The 23,607-nt window shown below is 36.5% G+C and overlaps 1 protein-coding gene across 1 annotated transcript in view; it reads right to left on the bottom strand.

The window, feature by feature from the left end:
• Positions 1–23,607, bottom strand: part of LOC107294643 (nuclear receptor subfamily 5 group A member 2) — a 162,907-nt gene that overhangs the window by 36,670 nt on the left and 102,630 nt on the right. The window contains 1 exon segment of the mRNA XM_015823894.1: positions 4,009–4,141. Within this exon segment, the coding sequence (XP_015679380.1) occupies positions 4,009–4,141 (133 nt within the window).

Below are 23,607 nucleotides of genomic sequence, written 5' to 3'. Positions count from 1 at the left end.
TGTAGCAGTGGTAATGAGGGAGAGTGGTCCATGTGTAGACCTACATTCCTGTTCTTCAATCCCTGGAAGATTCTCAAGATTGCATTGCCAAAACTATCTTTAAAGAAAAAAAATAAAATGTATTTTTAAAGAATTCCTTAAACAAATAAAATGGATATTCTTATTAAAACTCTGAAATGTGAGTAGCAAAATGAAAAGTGGGACTTTAATCATTTTGATCTTGCCCATCTGGTGAAAACCACACCGTGTCACTACCACAAATCCAATGTGTTTTTAGTCCCCCCCCCAAAAAAAGATTTTAAAATCCATGTCACTGCATAAATGTTGCCTGTCCCTAATTTAATGTCAGATTGGGATGGTTGTAAGGGATGCAAAATTTGATTTCAAGGAACACCTGAAAGGTCATAATTCTTAACGTCAAAATTAGTATATTAAATTTGCTTATTTCCTCTTCCATTCCCATCCTTCTTTCCATTCGTATTTCTAATTAAATTTTAAGTTTATGAAAGAGATTATAGGATGACTAAAATTGAAAATGAAATCTGCGCAGCCTTCAAGGTTACTGTGATGAATGCCATCAGAAACATATGTGATGTTGGGTTGAAAATAGTTTGACAAAGCAGGGCCAAAAGTGAAGCTAGTCCAATCTAGACATGATTTTGATTTAACTGGAGACTGTATCTCCGCCTAGGAATAAAAGAAACAAACATTTCTAAAGATCCCTTGAGTTTACAATCAGTGCTTGTGCCTATTATTTAAATGTGACTAAATGCTTTACTGTATGATGTTTTAGCAATCCGTACTCCTTTATTGATGGCTTTGAAAGTGATTTGTGGAACTACCTCGCCGTGTATTTTATTTGAATAAAAAAACTTCATAGCTCTTGGAAAATTCTTCTATACGGTACAATTCCTGAGACTGTCATTTTTGGTTTTATAGATTCCAGCTGGGTTGGGAGTACATTACCCAGAATTCCCAAGCAGAACTGAATTTGAGGCATTATAATTGCATCATGTCTAGAGAGTACCTGGTTGGGAAAGTTATAAAACTTTCTTTCTTTCTTTCTTTCTTTCTTTCTTTCTTTCTTTCTTTCTTTCTTTCTTTCTTTCTTTCTTTCTTTCTTTCTTTCTTTCTTTCTTTCGATTTGATTTGATTTGATTTGATTTCTATAGCTGCCCAGGGTTGTTTGCTGAAATGGGTGACTATAGAAATCAAACAAACAATATTTTTCCTAAGAAAGAGGCGTTCATCTTCCATCAGCGCAAGAATCATAGCTTGCTTTGTGTGCAACATTGGGCATTGCACTCCAAAACTCCAAAGATTACATCCATTTTGGGAGTGGGCTTCATGAGTTTTAGTAGGTGACATGATGTCGTAAGGATCTAAGGACCCATTTCATTTTTAAATATTTTTCTCACGTCCTTATTATTTTTATAAATACCTCAAGGCAGCAAACAAATAGTCCTTCCTCATCCTATATTCCTCACAACAAGGGTTAGACTAAGAGAGACAGAGAGAGGCTGCGATCATCCAGCTGTCTTTCATGGCTAAGGCAGGACTAGAACTCACAGTCTGCTGGTTTCTAGGCTGGCACCTTCACCACTACACCAGACAGGTTCTCTATGGAGAAACTTTTTAAGTAGTTATTTCTCTAGTCAAATGAAAGTTTTGCTTTCGTATCTCAAAAAAGGATGCAGAACTCACTGGGCAGAGTTGCTGCAGAATCTTAATTGAATAAAACAATTCAAAACTTGGCTATTGATTTGGGCCATTTCCCCCTTCAATCCAGGCTCTAATGAGCACAGTGAGTGTACGGACAGAAAAGCCTAATTTAATTTATTACTAATCATGGTTTATAAAACCTAAGCAAATTTTGTGTTCATGTCTTCCTCTCTTGCTTTTCTTTCCCACCTGGTATTTTCTGAGCTTTGTTTGAGATTTGCATTATATCAATATTTCTTATTGTATTTGAACTTTAGAACTTTGACTGGACAACCCATGCCCTATTGGGTCATCCTTTCAGAGATGTTTCCTTACAGAAACTGACAAACCGAATGACCATGAGTAATTCTGTAAAAAAGCAATGGGAGAGAGAGAGAACGAGTAGCCCAAGTGACTCATCCCTAAGGTGGGACTAGAATTAACCACTAGACCTACTTAACCGCTAGACCTACTGACTCTCTTATCCCTTAAATTTCCCCCTCCACTAAAGGGTCCACATTTCCAGGGGTGCACTGAAGCATGTTGTTTATTGACATCAATGAGTTTTTAAACAGCTTAATTTTGACCATGGCCATAGTTAATGAAGCTGCGATCAAAGGGTTGAACTCACCTGCTTCATATATAATGTATGTCTCCTTTACCTAATGTAGAGCACATACAACAATCCATATAAATGCAAACGAATGGCTTACATGGTTTAAATTAGGGCTAAGACTCTCTATGTAAATTTTGGAGAGCAATTGAATAATGTGGACGACAGTCAAAACAAGCAACTGTTTCCTCGTATGTATTTAAATTGAGGCAGTTTAGGTTTCAGCTACTTAAATGCCAGTGGACCATCATTTGGTTTCACTTTGAATCAGAAATAAAATGCACAAAATGCACTCTGCCTTCCCATGACACTGTACATTCTTTTCCATTAGAGCTGTAATAAATGTTCAAAGGGTAAGGTTTTGATTTAATTTGCCTTGTCACTCTCATTTATTTTACTTGAAAATTACAAATGAGTATGGCCACGACACAAGGATGTTCTCTCGTGACAACCTATCAAGCTATAGTGCTCTGAAGCGGGCTGCGTTCATTTTATTCAGGACGGTGCGAGGGAACTTCCTGAAGGAATGGACCCTATAGGGAATTTTCTTTTCACTTTTAAAGCTGTTTCTGATTCCCTAATTGGGTCTGCCTTTCTCTCCCATACTCCCATACTCAAACAAGCCCTCGATTTCTGATAACACAAATGCCCTAACTTTGTCCCATTGTTCGGGCACCTGACTACGCTTCAATTGCGGTGCTTGAGATAATAGTACAATAGAGTAGAATAATGTGGATGGGTTGCATGCACCTCACATTTAAAGTGATTAGGTAAGTAAATACAAATTCTGTGAATGCTGCTCTATGATTTATCTTACCTATACGGTTGTGCATGCTGAACAGATGGATAAATACAGTTAACTTCTCCTAATTTATCCAGTGTTTCGATAGCCGTGGAGAAGAGCCGTCCGTGGTGCTGACAGCTTTATTCTGACCACCAGGCCTTCTGCTCAGTCTCATCTCTAATTGTAAGATTTGTGTCAGGGCTTGCATGTTTGATTTTCAGCGTGTTTTCTCCCTCTTTATGCCTTAGACATTTTTTGTATTTGAACTAGAACTCTGTATTCCGTTCAAACTTCTATATTTGTAGAGCGGGGATACAAGAAGGAATCTTGAAGAAAGTATAAAGATTCCTAAGCTGCAAGTTATATAAGTTAAACACTTTCTGAAGGTTTTCCTTCAGTACTTATTATCACAAATGATCTAATCTAGCCGTGTCTGCATTGAATGTTGTTTCCCCAGGGGAGCATATTATCTGCTTTAAATTCAGCTGAACTATTTTTTTTTCTTTAAAAGATGTACAATTAGCAAAGGGTTAGCCTGATCCATGATTTACTCGACATAAATTCATAGAAATAAAGGGACATGGCCATTTATCTTGATGTTGTTTCTTCCAGGCATTTTGCTAACAAATTTCATCCTCTTCATCTTTCATATGAATACATTTAAAAATTATATATACAATTATATATATTATATATATAATTATATAAATTATTTATATAATTTTACAATATATATTGTGTAAAATTTGCCATTAGGACAGAGAACCCTTTTCATTTTACTAATATTCTGCTAGAACCTACATCTCAGTTCAGTGGAAAGTGCTTTCAGTGTGACCCAGCAGTGCTTCTGATCTGTCTAAAATCTGAGCATTTGCAAGGTCATTAATACAAAAAAACTCAACAATTTTACTATGCAAACTCACTTGTTGCCCAGTGACTAGAAGGATGGAGCCTTCCTTCCCATGTACCACTTGCCGATAAATATGATCTAGAATTAAGAGTTCACTCCAGCAGTTTTGAAGGAGCTTCATTTGGTCATCAACCTATGTACCAAAACAAAGAAACAAACAAAAGAATACCTTGGGGTTATTTACTGTTGCTCTCTTTTAATCTTTTTTTTTTTTAATCATGCATTTCGGCCACCATTTAAAGAGTACAAAAAAACCCCCATTGGGAGATACTTTCACATAAGTTCTCTTGTGCTGCTGCTGTAATACCTTGCAACTATATTAATAAGTTTTACTGCAACTGCCCATTCTGCGAAAGCATTTATTTTCTAGAAAAGGGCACTGAAATTGAGGTAAGACTTTAAAGCTGAAATCATTTTCCCAATTGGGATAAGTCCTATTGAATTTAATAGGTGGTGTGTTTTTTTTCCTGAGAAGATACAGACTTCTATTGCAGGATCATGAGATGAATGGATACCAGGTTTTCGTGAGAGTTCATATTTCCAGTCAACATCCTCCTGCTTTTTACCAATTTTCAGTGCGTTATTTTTGTATTTCCCCCCCACTGAACAAACTTTGGCATCCAGTTGAGTGTGCTTAGTCTCTTCTCTTGTACAAAGATGCACTATGGAAACAATGCCAAAAGGAATTATCTTTTTTTCTTTGAACATAAACCTATCTTAGAATTAATTCAAGGTAGCTAGTAAGATCAATAATGAAAACCATAAAAATGGTTCAATTGCAGAGGGACACAGCACAAAACAGAAATAAATGATATGTTGTAAAACAGGGGTGTCAAATTGCCGGCCCACAGGCCAGATGCGTCATGGCAAAACCGCGTCCACCCCATTGCTGGCAATGGAAAAAAAGTCGGGATATGTCGTGACACGTCACGTGATGTTGGGAGTTTGACACCCCTGCTGTAAAAATAACACTGAAAGGAAGAATTAATGTAAATTAATATGTTAAAAGATCAATATAAAAGAGCATCAATAAATTCCCAGTATTTTCATTACAAGCTTCAGCTTTTTATCTTACAAATCAAAGACCATCCTGAAAAATAAACAGACTTTGCCAACCAGTAACATTTCAAAACAGACAGGACAAGTTGAATTTCCTTTAATGACTCAGTTATTCTTGCATGCCTGCTAAATGTAAACAAGTTGTGTCAATTAAGTATTAGTTTCAGAAAAAAGGCAACTTGTTTTACTAAAGTACTTTTGTTCTAGGTTTGTATGTAACATAATTTGTAGTTCAGGGGACAATCTATTTCATAGTTTTGTAAACCTCTTTAAGAACTGACTTCAGAATGAACTTTGTGTAATAATGATAAAAAAAGAGAACTTAAGGAACAATGTGTAACCCTATGTGAAAATTTTCATATGAATATTAAAAGTGAAATTACTATTTGGCATTTTATGAATGAGTTAGTTTGGCTGAACCAATGAAGTAAGTAAAAAGACAAATCAATTAAAACAGAAGTAACATAACTGATTGATAAAAAGCAACAATATTTGTTAGACATATAAAATTTTAGTAGAGACATAAAAATACCACCAATATTTTATTTTTAAAAATTTAACTATAAATTGTTATTTTGTAATGTGCTTTATAATCTGAAATGATTAAAATATATTGATTAAAATGGCATCAGCATCTTTATTGTTGTTTCAAATTGTTTTTATCGTTAGACTTAATATTTGTAAGTAGCACAGTGTCTGGTACAAGTGGGTAGCTGCTGAGATTGAACAATTTAAAAAATAAATATTAGTCATTTGTCATAGTAGTGAACTTCAGTACTTCAGTCTTTAAAGTTGTAGTATTATCTTTGTGTGTGTACGTATTTATTTTCAGAGAAGGGTGCCATAATGTTATTTATCATTTTAGAGATTCACAGTATCACCAAACCTTTTCCCAAGGGAATTTATTAAACACTGGGAATATAATTTTTTTCCCAGGCATGTAGAACATCTATTATAAATATTCCTGTAGGTATTTGAATATGCATATTTATCCTGGTGGAATGTGTATCTTTTTATCAGTGCAGAAGTATCATCTGGTAGCTTTAAGCACAGTTTTGGGAATGGTTACTATAACAATAAACTTAAGATTCAGAATAAGGTCAATCAGCTCTCCACTATTTAAGAACTGGATCTGCCTTGCGGCACTTTAATGCAACATCATAATTAATTGCAGGAGGTGGCAGTCAATAGAGGAAGCTGCCATAGCCTCTCATGAAGGATTGAATCAAACACTGTTTCTAGATCTATAAAAATGGTGTAAAAGGCACCTCCAGGAGACTTAGTGTACTATGAAGAGAGGTGGTGTAAAAGTGATATATTGGTAAGTGATGGAAAACTGTGATCTGAAGCTAGCTTCTTCCATTGCTGGAATTCTTTCTTGAAACCCCCAATCAATTGTACAAAGAACAATTTTGTGTCCACAGCATTTAAAACTTTTAAAGCTAAAGTGCCAAGGCTGTGTAATGTTATGCTTACAAGCAGTGGTGGGATTCAGCCAGTTCGCATCACTTCGGCAGCTAATTTTTGGTTGCCCAGGCCCAGAATGGACTTTTGGAAGCGGCATCCACACAGAGAACCGGCTGTTCACATATTTGAATCCCACCACTGCTTACAAGGCTACTTAGACGTTGAAAGCTGTTCAGCCTAAATTCTTCAAGTCTCTACTTCAAGCTCCCCGCATTGTAGCTAATGCAATTCGTCTTATTAGTTTTTGTAAGCAGATACAGTCTCCCTGGAAGAAAGAAATAATGGATAAATCTGGCTTATTGTGGGCTTACTCTTTATCTGTGCTAGGCTTGAATAAAGCCAGGAGACTGTTCAGGTAAAGAATTCTCATTTTATAAAGAAATAGAATCATTATTCCCTAATATTTATGTCATTTATTCATTCTGGCTTTTACATTGGCACATCTGAATGCTCTCCCCTAAATGGTACTGTTGGGTAGATTCAGTGGTATTTTATAAAGAACATTTATGTATCTGCTGAGATTCTGAAATTGAAACATTAATGCATATATTTCTGAATTGCCCGATTTGCCACTCTTTGACAGTAGAGTTAATCTCTCCTTTGATTACAAAATACTTAAGATAGTTCTCACAAGCACCATTTATTAAATGAACAGGATCAGGCAGTCTCAAGAATTGAAGCTAAAATTGTACGATAGAAATTAAAAGTTATTGGGCTCGATCCATTTTCTAGGTGCTTTCATTTGTCTGTTTGGTCTGTGACTGTATTTAATAAACAAAACTAATTAGAGTTAAATTAGGAATTAGGAATTTCACTTGATGTAAATAATCAAGGAAATGGTTTCCAATGTTAGTAAGTCAGAGGGAAAAATTCATAGCAAAGTCCAAAAACGTTCATTTTATATGAGCATTTACTTTAAAAGAACTCATAATGACAAGGAAGATCGGATCTCTCTTTGTTCAAGCTGGTTTATTATTTTCCAGACATGTTATATTAATATTGAATTCCATAGTTTATATTTGAAGTCATTTTTGGTGAAGGCGGTTGAAAATATTAAAAATTTGACAATAACTATAACAAAACAACAACAATAATGGCAGCAGTAACAACAATAGCAGCAGTTCAAATAGCCATTGTAATAAAATATGATCTGAAATTCAAGCATCTATTTAAATGATTCCTCTCGCACTTAACAGAATAAATTACATGTAGCCTTCGACTTATGATCACAAAAAGCCCAAAATTTCCATCGCTAAGCAAGACAGTTGTTAAGTGAGTTTTGCCCCATTTTATGAACTTTCTTGACACGGTTGTTAAATGAATCATTGCAGTTGCTAAATTAGCAACCGTTACAGTGACCAAGCAGTTCCAAGTGACCAAGTTGACGATTTAAGTTGAGGATTTATATTGAAAGAGATCGCAAAATGTGAATAAGTAGGATTGCATTATGATACCCTTTGGAACTTGGTAATTTATTGTATTCTACCTGCATTTCTGGTAGAGCCAATATTTAAAACATGAACATATACACATAATACATGGCAGACTTTCTTTTGATTTTTATCTGAGTACAAAATGGGAGATGCATACCCCACCCTTTTCAAGATTCTATCAACAGAACAATCCTTTTATAAAATCACTTTCTATGCTTCTATACTGAGGCTACGTATTATAGTTGTTACTTTTGGGAGATAAGAAAGCAAGTCAAAAGTCCATGACATCATAGCAACCCAATGTGATTTGTTCCGGAAATTACAGGAACGGCATAGAAGCTGAAGACTTCTTTTTGATGACAGATATATGTTGAAAATTCTTATTTAATTTAGCCTAAGTAAAGAAGAATCCGCTTGGTGTAGTGATTAAGGTATCAGATTAGAAACCGGGAAACTGTGAATTCTAGTTTAGCTTTAGGCAAAAAGCCAACTGGATAACCTTGGTCCAGTCACTTTCTCTCAGCCCTAGGAAGGAGGCAATGGCAAACCCCTTCTGAAAAACCTTGCCAAGAAAACTGCAGGGACCTGTCTGGACATGTCCCAAAGGTGCATTTTCTAAAGGCAACTGGACTTCCTTTGTTTTCCTTGAAGACTTTCAGAACTGAAAAAGCTTCTTGGATGAGAAGTGAAACATCTTGAAGGGAAAAAAAAAAGGACAGTTGCCTTTTGAAAAAGCACCTCTGGGACAACCATGACTTGGATGACTGAGAATCTCCATAGGCATTTGTCTGTACATGATTGAATGGAAAAATAAAAGTAAAATAACTGCTAATTATCATGCTGGGCTTAGCAGCACCACGCAGTAACTGCCAAAGGATCATGTGAGTTTTCAACAGCATATAGTATAGTTTCCAGCACAGGAATTTATTTTCATTACTCTACCCTCCACTGTTGCATACCAGTCACTTCCCACTTTGACAATACAGTTGGATGAAAGAAAGAGGAGTGGAAGATAGCAGATGGATCCATGATAAGTCAAAGTGTAGCCTGTGTTATCACAGGAACAACCTTGGTCTTCCCCCAAACTATATGAATATCACAATAATTCATTTCTACATAGAGAACAGAACAAGGTTGAAGCTATATTTTTCAAAGACAACATTTGTTTTGCTCTGTCCAGTTGCATTTCTCTCTCTCTCTCTCTATCTCTTGTGCCTGTCTTAACAAAGCCACCGGCTATCTGGAAGAGAAGACTGCAATCAGGCCTTGTCAAAAAAGGATGAATCCCAGGTCCTCAACCTCTCTTCCCCAAATGTCCTCTCAATTTTAGTTTAGAACACTTTTCTGTGCCTTTTTATTGAAGGGTGAAGATAAATTATAACTATATTTAAGACTGATAGTTGACAGGCTAGGAATAAACAGAGCTGTTTATCTACAGCATGTTCCAAAATATATCTTACAACAAAATGCAGCACACACGCACACACAAACATACACACACACACACACACAAATGCACACATACACAGTGTGCTGTGCAGCAATCTCGATTTAAAAGGTAAAATACGATTACAATAGTCTGGTATTTGATTATTGCCTGTTGGGAACGCCTGAAACAAAATGTATTTCCTAGGATTGTGTGTCAGTTGTAGAGGATAGCTGCACAACTCTATTCAGACTATTGCACAGCTATTTTCTCTCTCTCTCTCACTCTCTCTCTCGTGCTCCTCTTCAAATCTTAACAATCAATATTACCAGGCTAATGTCAGCTCTACATGTAGATCAGATTAAGAAAACTATGCCATATCAGTGTTTCTCAACCTTGACAATTTTAAGGCATGTGGACTTCAACTCCCAGAATTCCACAGCCAGCATTGCTGGCTGTGGAATTCTGGGAGTTGAAGTCCACATGCCTTAAAATTGTCAAGATTGAGAAACACTGGGTTAGGGGTACTTTTATTGAAACAGCCATAGTAACAGAATCTGAGCGAGCTACCTCCTCCCTCACTTTATCTTTATAAAAATTGATGGTGAGTGTTAATTATGGAAGATATAGTGTAGCACATCTGAAGAACACCAATTAGTAAGATAGGAATTGGGCTGTTTCATACCTATACAGTACCTATTTATCTATAGGTGGGGAAGTTAAAGTAGCATATAATTTCCCTGTAATGTAGGCCAGTATTAAACAGTTTCTCAGCATCATGGATTTCTTTTCCTGGGGAAATGTAGGGAGAGAAAGCATCAGAAGTTGATTAAAATAGCAGATTGATAGATAAAAGAGGCAGGGAGTGAACAGAGAAATTCAGACGTTGGATAGAAGTCAAATTATTTATTATAATGCTATTTATTGATGAACAGTAATTCTAATTTGTGGGTTTGGACAGAGGAAAACAACTGTTCTTTTAAATATCTAGTTACATGGATTAAATGTGTGAGGAAACACAGAACATGCATTTCATTAATTAACAGATAAAATCTGGCAACTTAAATAGCTTCCTATCAATTGAGAAAATCTTTATTCCAAAATGAACTTTGACATTAACAAATTGTGACCTATGATCAGTCTCTTATGCAATAAAGACTGAGACAGCTATTGCTTTTTCTCCTGTAGTGCTCTAAGCCTACCTTAGCTGATTATTCCGTAGGAACATCATAATTATCATCACAATCACAATCATGATGATGTTGGGAGGGACCTTGGAGGTCTTCTAGTCCAAACCCCTGTTCAGGCTTGTACCCTGTTTATTTTAATTTTAAAATGCCACTGCTTTTGCAGCCTTGAAAGGGAAGTGATTCAAAGCAGCCAAGATTGGCTCTGATACAAGCCAGGTTTGATGGTTATCCTTTGAAGCACGAATGAGCAAGTTTCTCTTCTTCAAACCATCTTGCATAGGAGAGGCAGAAGAAAGGCAGGGATTTTAACAGAAAGGAAGTAGCAAAGAAGAAAATTGACGGAAATTCAAACGAGAACCTTAAGTTTCATTATAGTGTCATTCATTGTAACTGATATTAGCATCCTGGGCAACACAAGAAAGTTTGATTTTCTTGATCCCTAGAAAGTTAAGGCATACTGCAACAAAAATTAAATTAAATAAAAAATAAATCCTTTCCTTACCTCCACCAAAGTCCATCCCAATTATTTGTCAATCATATTTGAAACAATCTTATCTATGTTAATATTTGTGTGTGAGGGATGTTTTTTTTAAAAGAGATGGATCTCTACTTTTTAAAATCTGAAGGTCACTGTTGCTGTAATATCACTATTGTTTTGCTTTGATAAGCAAACATCTACGTTATAATTAACTCAAGATGGCAAACATACATAATATTCCTTCTCTTCCTATTTTCCCCATAACAACAACCCTGTGAGGTGAGGTGAGCTAAAATAGAGAGACTGGCCCAAAGTCATCCAGGTGCCATAACTTTGCCAAATTTTAATTCCACAAGAGTAATGTGTCCCAGAGTTTGGACACGTTCTGTAGCTCATTTGAAATACCTTGGTTCAAAAATTGTTCTATGATGCAGTTTCCACAAAATGAAGGTTACAAACATACATGATAGTTTTAGTAGTGTGTGTATGCATATAGATATACATAGATGATAGATGATAGATAGATAGATAGATAGATAGATAGATAGATAGATAGATAGATAGATAGATAGATAGATAGATAGATAGATAAATGGGCTATCTCTGAAGGATTCCTCCTTCCACATGTACAAGAGATCATTAGCTGTTAGTCTTCTTAATGGGTGCTGGTTTTGATAGCTGTCTCTGGCTTCAAGGCAGTATATCTTAGATGCAGTTTCCAATAGCTGTTGATTCCTTTCCATGCTTTTTGTGAGCTTTTTACTTGCATCTGGTTCACCAGCAGTATTTGATAGACTCTTGGCCAGATCCAGAAGATCTTATGTTCTTAAAACTCAGTGTGGATACTCCTTTCCTCCAGGACAATGAGGAGATAACTGTAACCAAGTGTGATTATGCCAATAGCAAATTGAAAGGCAGTTTAGGGCAAATACAGAAGTGAGGGACTGTTTGGCTATGTCTCACTCTAGCATAAGGCAACAGAACTTAACAGCCCTTTTTCTCCAACTTGGGTAGAGAAAACAGCACAATAATGGTGTCAACCAGCAGTTTCTGGTGGTTTTTAGTTGGAAGGAAGGAAGGAAGGAAGGAAGGAAGGAAGGAAGGAAGGAATTACATAGAACAGGTAAACAAAAAACAGAACAGGAGGCTGAAGACACTGGAGAAGAAAAAATGCTCTGTCTCTTGCTTGAGATGTTGTCAACTCTGAAACCACCACAGACTGATGTATTAAAAATTGGTGTCAATTTTTTTAAAAATAAAATCAATACCATTCACATGTATTGATTATACATAAATATAGGGCATATTAGCCCCACGGTAAAAAAAAAAACAACCTAAAGGAACGCTAGACAATACTCATATAGAGGGAAAACACTGAGAATTTTCTATATTATTTTCACAATTAACAATGTACTTTTGAAATTATGTTTTGCCTTGTAGGATAAATCATTTTAGGCAAATTGACCTCTTGTCTATTTTCCCCTTTGGGGCAAATAGCATTTGGAAAACTGTGGAGGGAAAGTTATTTCTTCCTCTCCCAGTGCTGTGCAGCTGATAGAGATTCCCTTTCAGCTCTTATTAACACTAAGATGTTATTTAATCATGTTAAGTGTGATTTGGCAGATTTGCTATAAGTCTGGTTGGCCCATTGGAAGCAAAACAATAATCCACAGTATGTCAAGAGACATGTGATTTTTAAAAAAAAAAAAAAAAAAGAGGGGAAGAAAATACCAGAAGACAAAGCCTTACTCTTCAAATTTTCTAATATGATTGGGAACATATTGGATGTACTCAATGCATTCTGAATGTACTCAGGCAATTTATTCCAAATGGATAGTTGACACCCTCAATGAATCACAGAAGGCCTTGTTGTAGCAGTCACTAGGCTACCAGAAATTGATGCTTTGAAATATGATTTCGAAAGCCTAAAGCAGTAGAAAAACAACAGGGAATTGAATCAAACATGTTAGATGGGAGATGTCTCTTATTTGGCTGACCTGGATGCTATGTTGCAGTGCACCAATCATGCCTATAACAAAGCATGTCATTCAGCAATCTGATGCATATTCTTTTGAGTGTCACTGTCTATTTCTTTAGGGCCAGGAGCTCATTTACTAGTTCCATGTGAATCATTCCTTCTGACCAAGACCTATATGTCAGAGTTCGATTCAGCAAGAGCAAAACCAAAGAAAAATCAGAAACTAGGTTCTTAAGTTGTGCAAAAACCAGCCAGTAGCAGCCAGGATCTCTAGTTTGGAAGTCTCCAGAGGTTTATTAAATAATCCTAGCTATCATCAAAGCAACAGAAGGTACTATGGCATTTAAGTTAAGCTGGCCAGAGGAGAACATCCAACATTTGATCCAGATTCATCAAAATGTTCTTCTGCAAATAATGACCCTGTTGTTTGGGGAATTGTAATAGGAATTGTAATATATGCACATTAAAAAGGTCTGTTTGAGAAAAGCTAATCTATATGGAGATTTGCTTCCAGGCTGATGGATTGCGCACGAGTACTAAACATCCCTCTAAACGTTTGGAGAAATACTGAGTAAAACAATCTTATACCAATATAACTTGCTTTTCTTTCCATGCTCTTCTTTATGTGTGATGCTGATTTTCAACAGAGGTTCATACAAATATAGATTCTAAGCATAAAAGGCCATAGATTTTTTTAAATGTATGTATGTTTGTATGTGTGTATATATGTGCATATGTATGTAGTCTGTCTGTCTGTCTGTCTGTCTATCATCCACCCACCCATCCATCTGCAGGAATTGGGATCAAGCAAAGCATCAAATGTAGCTCCTGGCATTTAAAAAGTGCTTTTGTGGGCTTTTTGATTTGTGTATGCTTTGCTTGCTAGACTGAATGTAGGTTATTCATGTATGACACTCAGCATTACTTATGATGAATTATAAATATAATTTCAACAGTTTCTTTTCTTTCCTTTTTTTTTTTTTAAAAAAAAAAGACAGAATTTGTTTTTTTAAAAAAACCCACTGAAAACTCTGCAAATTATTTGTGCTATTTGGTATAAAAAGTGCTTTGCTAACAGTCTTGAAACAGAGTCAATATTTAGAGTTCCTACTCTATTTATTATTATTATTATTGTTTTATTGTTACCCTGGCAGTAATTCCAATGAGATTATTGAAACCTCCATTAAGATTACCAGATGTAGGCTGCAAAAATCCAGAACACCATGAATGGCAGTCCAGAGTTTTTGGCATCTCTTTGCAGTCATCTGGTGATTATTTAAACATTTCTTGTGAAACAGATTTATTAGCATTTCAATAGGATTACACCTGAACAACACAAGTAAGAGATTTTTAGCATTCAGAATGATCATAGACTTGAATGTTGTCCCATGGAAAAGTAAAAAACCAAAACTCTTTTACATGATGAGATCCACCATTTTAAGAAAAAAAAGTAGCTTATATTTCTTTTTCTGTACTAGTTTTCTTTGCAAAAGAAATTAATTATGATTTGTCGAGTGCAGAAGTATAAAAAGGTGGCTTTTGAGCCGCACACAGCCTACCAGTATCCCTTTCATAAGTTTTAGAGCCCTCTTAGTAGGTAAGGCCTAACATGTAATCCCACTTTTTGCACTTTTGGAGAACCCGAATAAGTGGCCAAATTAGTGCTTTTGGAATATATTCCTATTCCTACATTTATTTATATTCCATATTATTTATTTTTAACAAATAACTCATGCCTAATACTCCTTTCTCCCATTTTATGTACAATAACAACCCTGGGAGGTGAGTAGGGTGGCAGATAGGGACTGTCCCAAAATCACCCAGTCACCCAGTTCATAGCTAAGGTGGGACTAGAACTCACAGTCTCCTGGTTTCTAGCTTGGCATCTTAACCACTAGACAAACTGGCATTCTATTTCTTGAGATGTTTGAAGAGCTGCTGCAGCCTGCAGTTGATGGCATAATCAGCAAATAGTTAATGAAGGACAGAGTGCTAAGAATCATTATGAATAGTGTTGAGGCCTCTTGAGGCCCTTGTGAGGAAAATGAGAGAACTGTGGTGACAGATAACTACCACCGCTGCATTTCTCCAGTAGGTTGTGGCTGCTGCCATTTATCTACCAGATCATGTCGCCACTGATACCAAACGTTGATTAATCCTCAGAACAAGGCAGGTTTCTGGACTGTAGAGTATCCCTCAGAATAACAGAGGGATAGAATCAAGATCACGCGAAGTATTAATACCACTCTACAATGCCTTGGTAAGGCCACACTTGGAATACTGCATCCAGTTTTGGTCACCACGATGTAAAAAAGATGTTGAGACTCTAGAAAGAGTACAGAGAAGAGCAACAAAGATGATTAGGGGACTGGAGGCTAAAACATATAAGGAAAGGTTGATGGAATTGGGTAGGTCTAGTTTAATGAAGAGAAGGATGAGGGGGGACATGATAGCAGTGTTCCAATATCTCAGGGGCTGCCACAGAGAAGAGGGAGTCAAGCTATTTTCCAAAGCGCCTGAAGGCAGGACAAGAAGCAACGGATGGAAACTAATCAAGGAGAGAAGCAATCTAGAACTAAAGAGAAACTTCCTGACAGTTAGAACAATTAACCAGTGGAACAACCTGCCTCCAGAAGCGGTGAATGCGCCAATATTAGAAGTTTTAAAGAAGAAACTGGACAGCCATTTGTCCAAAATGGTATAGGGTTACCTGCCTGAGCAGGGGGTTGGACTAGATGACCTCCAAGGTCCCTTCCAACTTAGTAATAATAATAATAATATTATTATTATTACTATTACTATTACTATTACTATTACTATTACTATTACTATTACTATTACTATTATTATTATTATTATTATTATTATTATTATTATTATTATTATTATTATTATTATTATTATTATTATCAGTGCTTTTTTTCTCTAAAAAAAAAGGTGCCGGAACTCACACACATCATACAACCCGCCTTGCCTACCCTACAAGGTTCCATCCAAAAAAGGTGCCGGAACTCCGTTCTGGGCGTTCTATGAGAAAAAAAGCCCTGATGATGATGATGATGATGATGATGATGATGATGATTATTATTATTATTATTATTATTATTATTATTATTATTATTATTATTATTATTATTATTATTATTATTATTATTATTATTATTATTATTATTATTATTATTATTATTATTATTATTATTATTATTATTATTATTAGGTCTCAGAGACGCCTTCCAGAGAGACAAGTTACATCAGTGCCATCCTCTAAGGCAGGGGACCCCACCCCCCGGACCAAGCCACGGCATACCAGCAACTTGTCCACACAAACATGCAAAGCCCCATCTGTGGGATGCAGGCAGCACACAAAACCACACACTCTCCAGTCCACAGAAAAATCTTTGTCCACGGAACTGGTCCCTGGTGCCCAAAAGGTAGGGGAACTCTGCTCTAAGGTAACCTTGGACATGGCCTGTGTTTGATAGCATGTGCATTCTCCAAAGGTCTCTCACCTGTAATGCTCCCAAGTAAAGAAAAATGCTTCATGGTGAACTTTCCCTGTAATGCTTTCTTAACTTAGCCTCTTCTTCTTTATTTATATCTAGTAACTTCAGCCAGAATGGCATGGCGTGGCTTAGTTATGCTGCTCAGGAAAGGGGGAGTAATACCAGAGGAGTAATGGATTTGAAAAAAAACCCTTTGCTAGCCTGTCAGCCTCCAGTTATGTAAGAATTCCCAGAATTCCTAGTTGCTGGCATGCTGTCTAATAATTGCAAATAATCTGAAGAGCATCAGGTTAGAACAGAATAAATTCTACAAACGATTACAGGAAAACAGACTGGAAATGAATGAAAAATTAAAAAAAAAAATCAGTAGTGAATATATTTTAAGCATATTGGATCAAAATTAGCAATAGGCCATATTACAAATGCTTCTTACTTTATTATTTTTTTCCTCCTGTTTTTCAATGTAATGCTCTCACTGTTTTCCACAGCCATTTTTCAACTGGAATAGGTTTCAATAAATTATATGCAAAGCTTTCCACCACATATTTTAGAAAACAAAGCAACCAAAATCTTACAAGCCTTTCTAAACGAAATGATTTATTGGGTAAAACAAATGGCACTTTTTTTTTCAGAGTAGCAATTCCAAACTTTTCAACATCTCTTCATTTCTAACTAGCCCACCTACTGAGGATGAATTACAGGTTGCTCATAATAAATTGCAGTGGCAAAATGTTAGTACCTGTTTGAAGTGGCATGTCTGTTGTAAGGACCCTTTTTTGCTTTTGCAGCTGAACCAATGCACTGCCCTAGTTTGTATAAAGGTTGCCTGAGTGATAAGGGCACTATTGTTTAGCACCCGTGACATCTCTGGAGGTGATACAATTTCCCTTGCTTTAGTTTCTTTGTAATGAGGAGCACAGGAGAAATATTTTTAACAGAACAAATACATAATCAGTGTGTGTCATTTAGAAAAATACTATTTTTTAGTAATTAAGCATTACATTCTTTCAAAGGCTATTTCATCTCCAAAAAAACACACCCCCAAAACCCCGAAACCCCACATTTCAGTACTTTTTTTTAACCAAACCAAAGAACTTGTATAATGTAGCCTAAAGCAAGTCATCCTTTGGCAAAATATGTCTTTCTTTGTTTTGAGTCTAAGATTGAAATAGACATAATAGCACTTGTATATTCCCCTATAGTGCTTTACAGCCTTCTGTGGGCAGTTGACAATGTCAGCAAATCACCCCCTACAATCTGGGTCCTCATTTTATCGATCTCAAAAGGATGGAAGGCTGCGTCAAACCTTGAGCCCCATCAGGATTGAACTCCAGGCTGTGGGCAGAGTTCGCCTGCAATGCTATGTTCTAACCAATGCACCGTGAGAAATTCAACTTCTTGTGATTTCTCAGTGTCATTATTATTTTGAAGAATGTGTTTATCCCCTTATATTTCAGAAGATAATACATAAAACTTATTTGCTGAAATATCCTGGTTTAATCCGATCTGGGAAGAAAACTGAAAGAAAACTTTGGTGTTTATTTTTGTTGCTGCTGTTGTTTTCTTGTCTTAGAGCAGTGGTTCTCAACCTTTTTAATGCCGCGACCCCCAACCGGTCATAAGTCGAGGACTAAACCGGTCGTAAGTCGAGGACTTTTCCTGCCTGGGAGCGCCGCGCATGCGTGGTTCCGCCCCCTGCGCTGGCCGAGGTGTAGCTGGCAAGCGGCAGAGACGGAGCAGGCCGACCACCAGCTGGCCCAGCCCAAGGGAGGTAAGGCACCCGCCGGAAAAGGGAAAAAAATGGCGGACAGCCTTGCTTGGCGACCCCCGTGAAATGGTCGATCGACCCCAAATGGGGTCGCGACCCATAGGTTGAGAACCGCTGTCTTAGAGTCAGTACGGAATCCTGATGACAGTCTGGACAAGTCTCTACAGTTTTCCAGAAGTGGTTTGCCTTTGCTTTCTGAAGGCTGAGAGAGCATGAGTGGCCCAAGTTTATCCAACTGGCTTTATGGCTAAAGCAAAACTACAGTTCACAGTCTCCCAGTTTCTAACCTGGGCCCTTAGACATTAACCCATATTGCCTTACTAAAAAGCTAGCAAGAAGTAGACCAATCAGGCTTAGGAGTCAGTTATGCAAAATAAAATAATTAATACAACCCCAAATCGAATAACTGAAACCAATTGCAAAATTTAGGTGTTCTTTTTTTCTCAGCAGAGAATGTTATTTTATTTTAGAGCTTCAGAAGTCAGAAATCATCACGTGAAGTTCTTTTAAAGTTATTATTTATCAGCGCTACCCTCTGCATGCTATGCCGTCTTTTACACATTACATGCTTCTATTTGACAAAGCAAAAAGTATGGAGATTGATCAGCACAGCAGCAGTTATTCACATTGCAGGAAAAAAAAGACCTTTAATGTTTAATAAAATATTTATTACATGTGGATTTCCATAAATAAACATGGATACTGCATATGTAATGTTTATTTGCTTAAATATAATCAATACATTATATATGAAGCATTATGTCTGGCAGGTTTATAAATGAACGCGTAGGTTAACCAAGTTGTTTCATTTCTGATCAGCTGACCTTATTGATTTTGGCCTCTGTTAAAAAGGAAACAATACTCAATTGTTCTTTGCATAGCTTCTCTGCTTCAAAAGACCCTGTCAGAGTCTTTGTGGAATTTAGGTATTTTGTATTGTGATTGCTTAGGATGTTACTTATATAAGGTTTGTTGAGAAAAATGTGAATGATATTTGCAGATCAGGTTTGAAATTGTGGAATTTGTGTAAAGATTAAGAATTTGAAAAACATGTTGATACCTATGCAAATATACTCTAAGGTAAAAAAGATCACATTTCTATCCTTTGGCTAGCTCAGGGGTAGGCAACCTTGGCTCTTTTATGACTCGTGGACTTCAACTCTCAGAATTCCTGAGCCAGCCAAGCTGGCTCAGGAATTCTGAGAGTTGAAGTCCACGAGTCATAAAAGAGCCAAGGTTGCCTACCCCTGGGCTAGCTGAAGCCTTGTTTACTTTCATAAGGGCTGTTCCTGATCTAGGAGAATTTCCTTGTTTGGAAAAAGGTGATTATAAATCTAGGAAAGCTTAAGAGCTCACATATGCACTCTAGAACTCTCTGCTATCCTAAGGTCTCCCACCTGTAGAGACTTTTTAAAACACTAAAAAAAACCTCTTGTTTCAATCAAATCATAATTAACAATAACCAATTTGCTGGGTTCAGAAGACCTAAGAAGCTTTGATGATGAAATACGCTAGAAGACTTAGACTTAATAATAATAATAATAATAATAATAATAATAATAATAATAATAATAATAATAATAATAATAATAATAATAATAATAATAATAATAATAATAAAGTTGGAAGGTACCTTGAAGGTTATCTAGTCCAACCCCCTGCTCAGGCAGGAAACCCTATACCATTTCGGACAAATGGCTGTCCAGTCTCTTCTTAAAAACTTCCAGTGTTGGAGCATTCACCGCTTCTGGAGGCAGATTGTTCCACTGGTTAATTGTTCTAACTGTCAGGAAGTTTCTCCTTAGTTCTAGGTTGCTTCTCTCCTTGATCAGTTTCCATCCATTGCTTCTCGTCCTGCCTTCAGGCGCTTTGGAGAATAGCTTGACTCCCTCTTCTTTGTGGCAGCCCCTGAGGTATTGGGACACTGCTATCATGTCCCCCCTCGTCCTTCTCTTTATTAAACTAGACATACCCAATTCCAGCAACCGTTCCTTATATGCTTTAGCATAAGCACTTAAGAGAAAGACCTCATTTAACCCCCTCAGAATAATCACTATTTAATGTGACATCTAAGCAAAGTTACGTCCATTTAAGAACAGATTCCAAACTAACACCCATACATTGCTTTTAAAAGAGTGAGTAGAACTTTGGACTACAGATAGTCCTTGACTTATGATAAGCAAGGCAGTTGTTATATGAGTCACTCCTGATTTTATGACCTTTTTTATGATTGTTAAGTGAAACGCTGCAATTTTTAAGGGAATCGTGTGGTTGTTTAGTAAATCCAGCTTTCTCCATTGACTTTGCTGTTGGAAGCCAATTGAAAGGTCTCAATGGCCATTGGCTGACCCCAAGATACTGCAACTGCCATCATGTTGCCAAGTGCCCAAATTTTGATCACATGACCCTGGGGATGGGTGACTATTGTAAGTGTAAGTCACTTTTTTCAATGCTGTTGTAACTTTGAAAGGTCGCTAAATGATCGGTTTTAAGTCAAGGACTTATAGGACTTTCATCTTCATGATATTATGATTCTTCCTGTATTCTGAACTGGAGCAGTCTATAGCGGCAGATTAAACTGCACAAAATAACTACAGTATTCATCCCAGAAGTGGCTATAGTATATAGTTTTGGATGCAGAAATAAATTTGGGCATATAGCTTCAAAATAGGTAGGAAATCAGAGAGTAAATAAATCCCTAATTCAGTGTTTCCTTGGGAACTTAAATGGTCACTTAAAACAATACTTGTCTCTGTTAGTAAGTAGTCATAGGAATTCTGGGAAATTATATGTGTGAAACCAAGGGATGTGAATGAGTGTGTCAGGAATATCACCAGTAATGTTATGGCATCAGCGATGCTAATGAAAACCACAATAGCACTTAGCAATAGCACTTAGGCTTATATACCGCTTCATAATGCTTTACAGCCCTCTCTAAGCAGTTTACAGAGTCAGCCTATTGGCCCCAACAATCTGGGTCCTCATTTTACCGACCTCGGAAGGATGGAAGGCTGAGTCAACCTTGAGCCGGTCAAGATCGAACTGCTGAAGTGCTGGCAGCCGGCAGTCAGCAGAAGTAGCTGCAGTACTGTGCCATCACTGTGCCAATGTGGTTACTACTGCTGCTATTAGTATTACTTGAACTTCTATCCTGCCTGTACATTGAGAAAACAACCAAAGGCAGCCTTAGGTATAAATTTTTAAACTGATTTGTAATTAAAACAATTAACTTTGACTTATTATTGATATCGAATAACTAGTATTCATATGTTTACTGCTTCAGATATGTTAATTCTTGCAGAATTAATCAGAATTTAAAATTTAAAACATGAGATACCTTAGGTTAACTGGATCCAGTTTAAGCAAATTAAATGAATTCCAAGGGTGCCGTATCTTACACGTCATTCACATGCAAGAGTAAAAAAGTTTATCCTAATCTCATCCGAAACAAAATCCTCGGGGTCAGAGATCTATCAATCATTTTTCACACTTGAGCTAACCAGTCCATGAAGCGAAGTGCCAATGAGGTATTAGATCAATATGATGAAGCATGGAAATTGATCTTATCCCAACCCAACTCCATTAACAGACCAGCAAGAGAATGACCTCTCACCTGCAGTGCAAATTATCTTCAGTTCTGCGAACCACATATCTGAACAAAGGCCTCAGGGTATTGTACTTTTAATAAATACTTTTCATGGTTAGGCAATATAACTGAAGCCAAAGTTAAGAGCAAAATAAGTGGGTCTCAGAGAGATTACTTACTAGACCCAGACATTCAATTTTACCCTGAAATTCACCCCTATGTAAATGAGTTTACGTGTGGGTAAATTTCAAGGTTTTCTACACAGCTAGTGCAATACTTGCTACTCTACAGTCCCACTGTTAATGAGGAGAAATCACATGCTGCAAGAGGGAATTGGAAAGAAAAATCTCCTCCCAAGTCCTACGTGGCTATAACTGTGATGTCAAATAATGAGTGCTTTTCCCCTGACTCCACTGAGCTCACATAAGGAAGATGCTCTCAAATACCTGCTCCCTGGAGTATCATGTTAGCTGGTATAGGTAATCTTCCACATTCATTTAGTGGCTGTCTGAAGTTACAATGGCACTGAAAAAAAGTTACTTACAACCGGCCCTCACATTTACAACGGTCACAGCATCCCCACAGTCACGTGGTCACAATTTGAGCACTAGGCAACCAGCATGTATATAATAATAATAATAATAATAATAATAATAATAATAATAATAATAATAATAATAATAATAATAATAATAATAATAATAATAATAATAATAATAATAATAATAATAAAGTTGGAAGGGACCTTGGAGGTTACAGCATCCTAGCTGACTTCCGACAATCTAAGTCAATGGGGGAAGCTGGATTTATTTAATGACTGCCTGATTCATGTAACAGCTGCAGTGATTTGTTTAACAACAATGGGCAAAAAGTTCATATAATCACTCAACATCCACCCTACTAGGAGCAGAAATTCTAGACTTAGCTTTCTAATGAGCCCTGATCTAAACTGGCAGCAAAACATAGAACTAACTCCCTTTGAAGCTATTCTGGATAGGAAGACAGCCTACTTCATTGTAAATGCAGCTTCTATAGGAGACTGATAGCTAAAATCTTGCATATCCATACCCAGCTTGCTTTCCCATAATTAAACAATTGCAGCAGTTAATAACTCTCATGCAATGTATCATACAATTTTTTTAAACTTTAAATAGATTAATCATTTGTTTAAGGGGGAGCATGGAACCGTCCCTTCAAAATTGTGAGTTGCGATCTACCTACAATTAAGCATTTTTTTAAAAACCAGCTTTAATTCTCTAGTCATAATATATTTATTAGATGCATCTTTACATTTGGAAATGACAATACTTTGTACTCAACAGGTGTGGGTCTGCCATTTAGTTCTTTTTATTGGTAAATAAATATGTGTCAGAAATTTAATATGGGCAATGCAGAATATTATTTAAATTTTATGACCAATTGGAGCAAAGAATTTTCTTGGCTTTTGTGATTTTTCTGACTCTAGTGGTCACAGTGATTGTGGATTATGGACAGAATCCTCACTTACATAATCCCAAATTTAAAACTCTAAACTGTGTTGATAGAAATTTTTATGACTGTTGATTGAGCAGTGGTTTAAAGTATTTTTTCTCAAAAATTCTTCCATTATCATCTCTAAAAAGACACCTCAAATTTATAAAACATAGTTTTTAATACTCTGTTTTACCATACTTTACCCTTGAGAGTATAATTGAATCAATGAATTAGAGGA

Source organism: Protobothrops mucrosquamatus, unplaced genomic scaffold (genome assembly GCF_001527695.2).
Source record: "Protobothrops mucrosquamatus isolate PMUCROS unplaced genomic scaffold, P.Mucros_1.0 scaffold2037, whole genome shotgun sequence".
Lineage (NCBI taxonomy): Eukaryota > Metazoa > Chordata > Lepidosauria > Squamata > Viperidae > Protobothrops > Protobothrops mucrosquamatus.
Note: the sequence above shows the minus strand (reverse complement) of the source record. Positions and strands in the feature narration are given on the sequence as shown.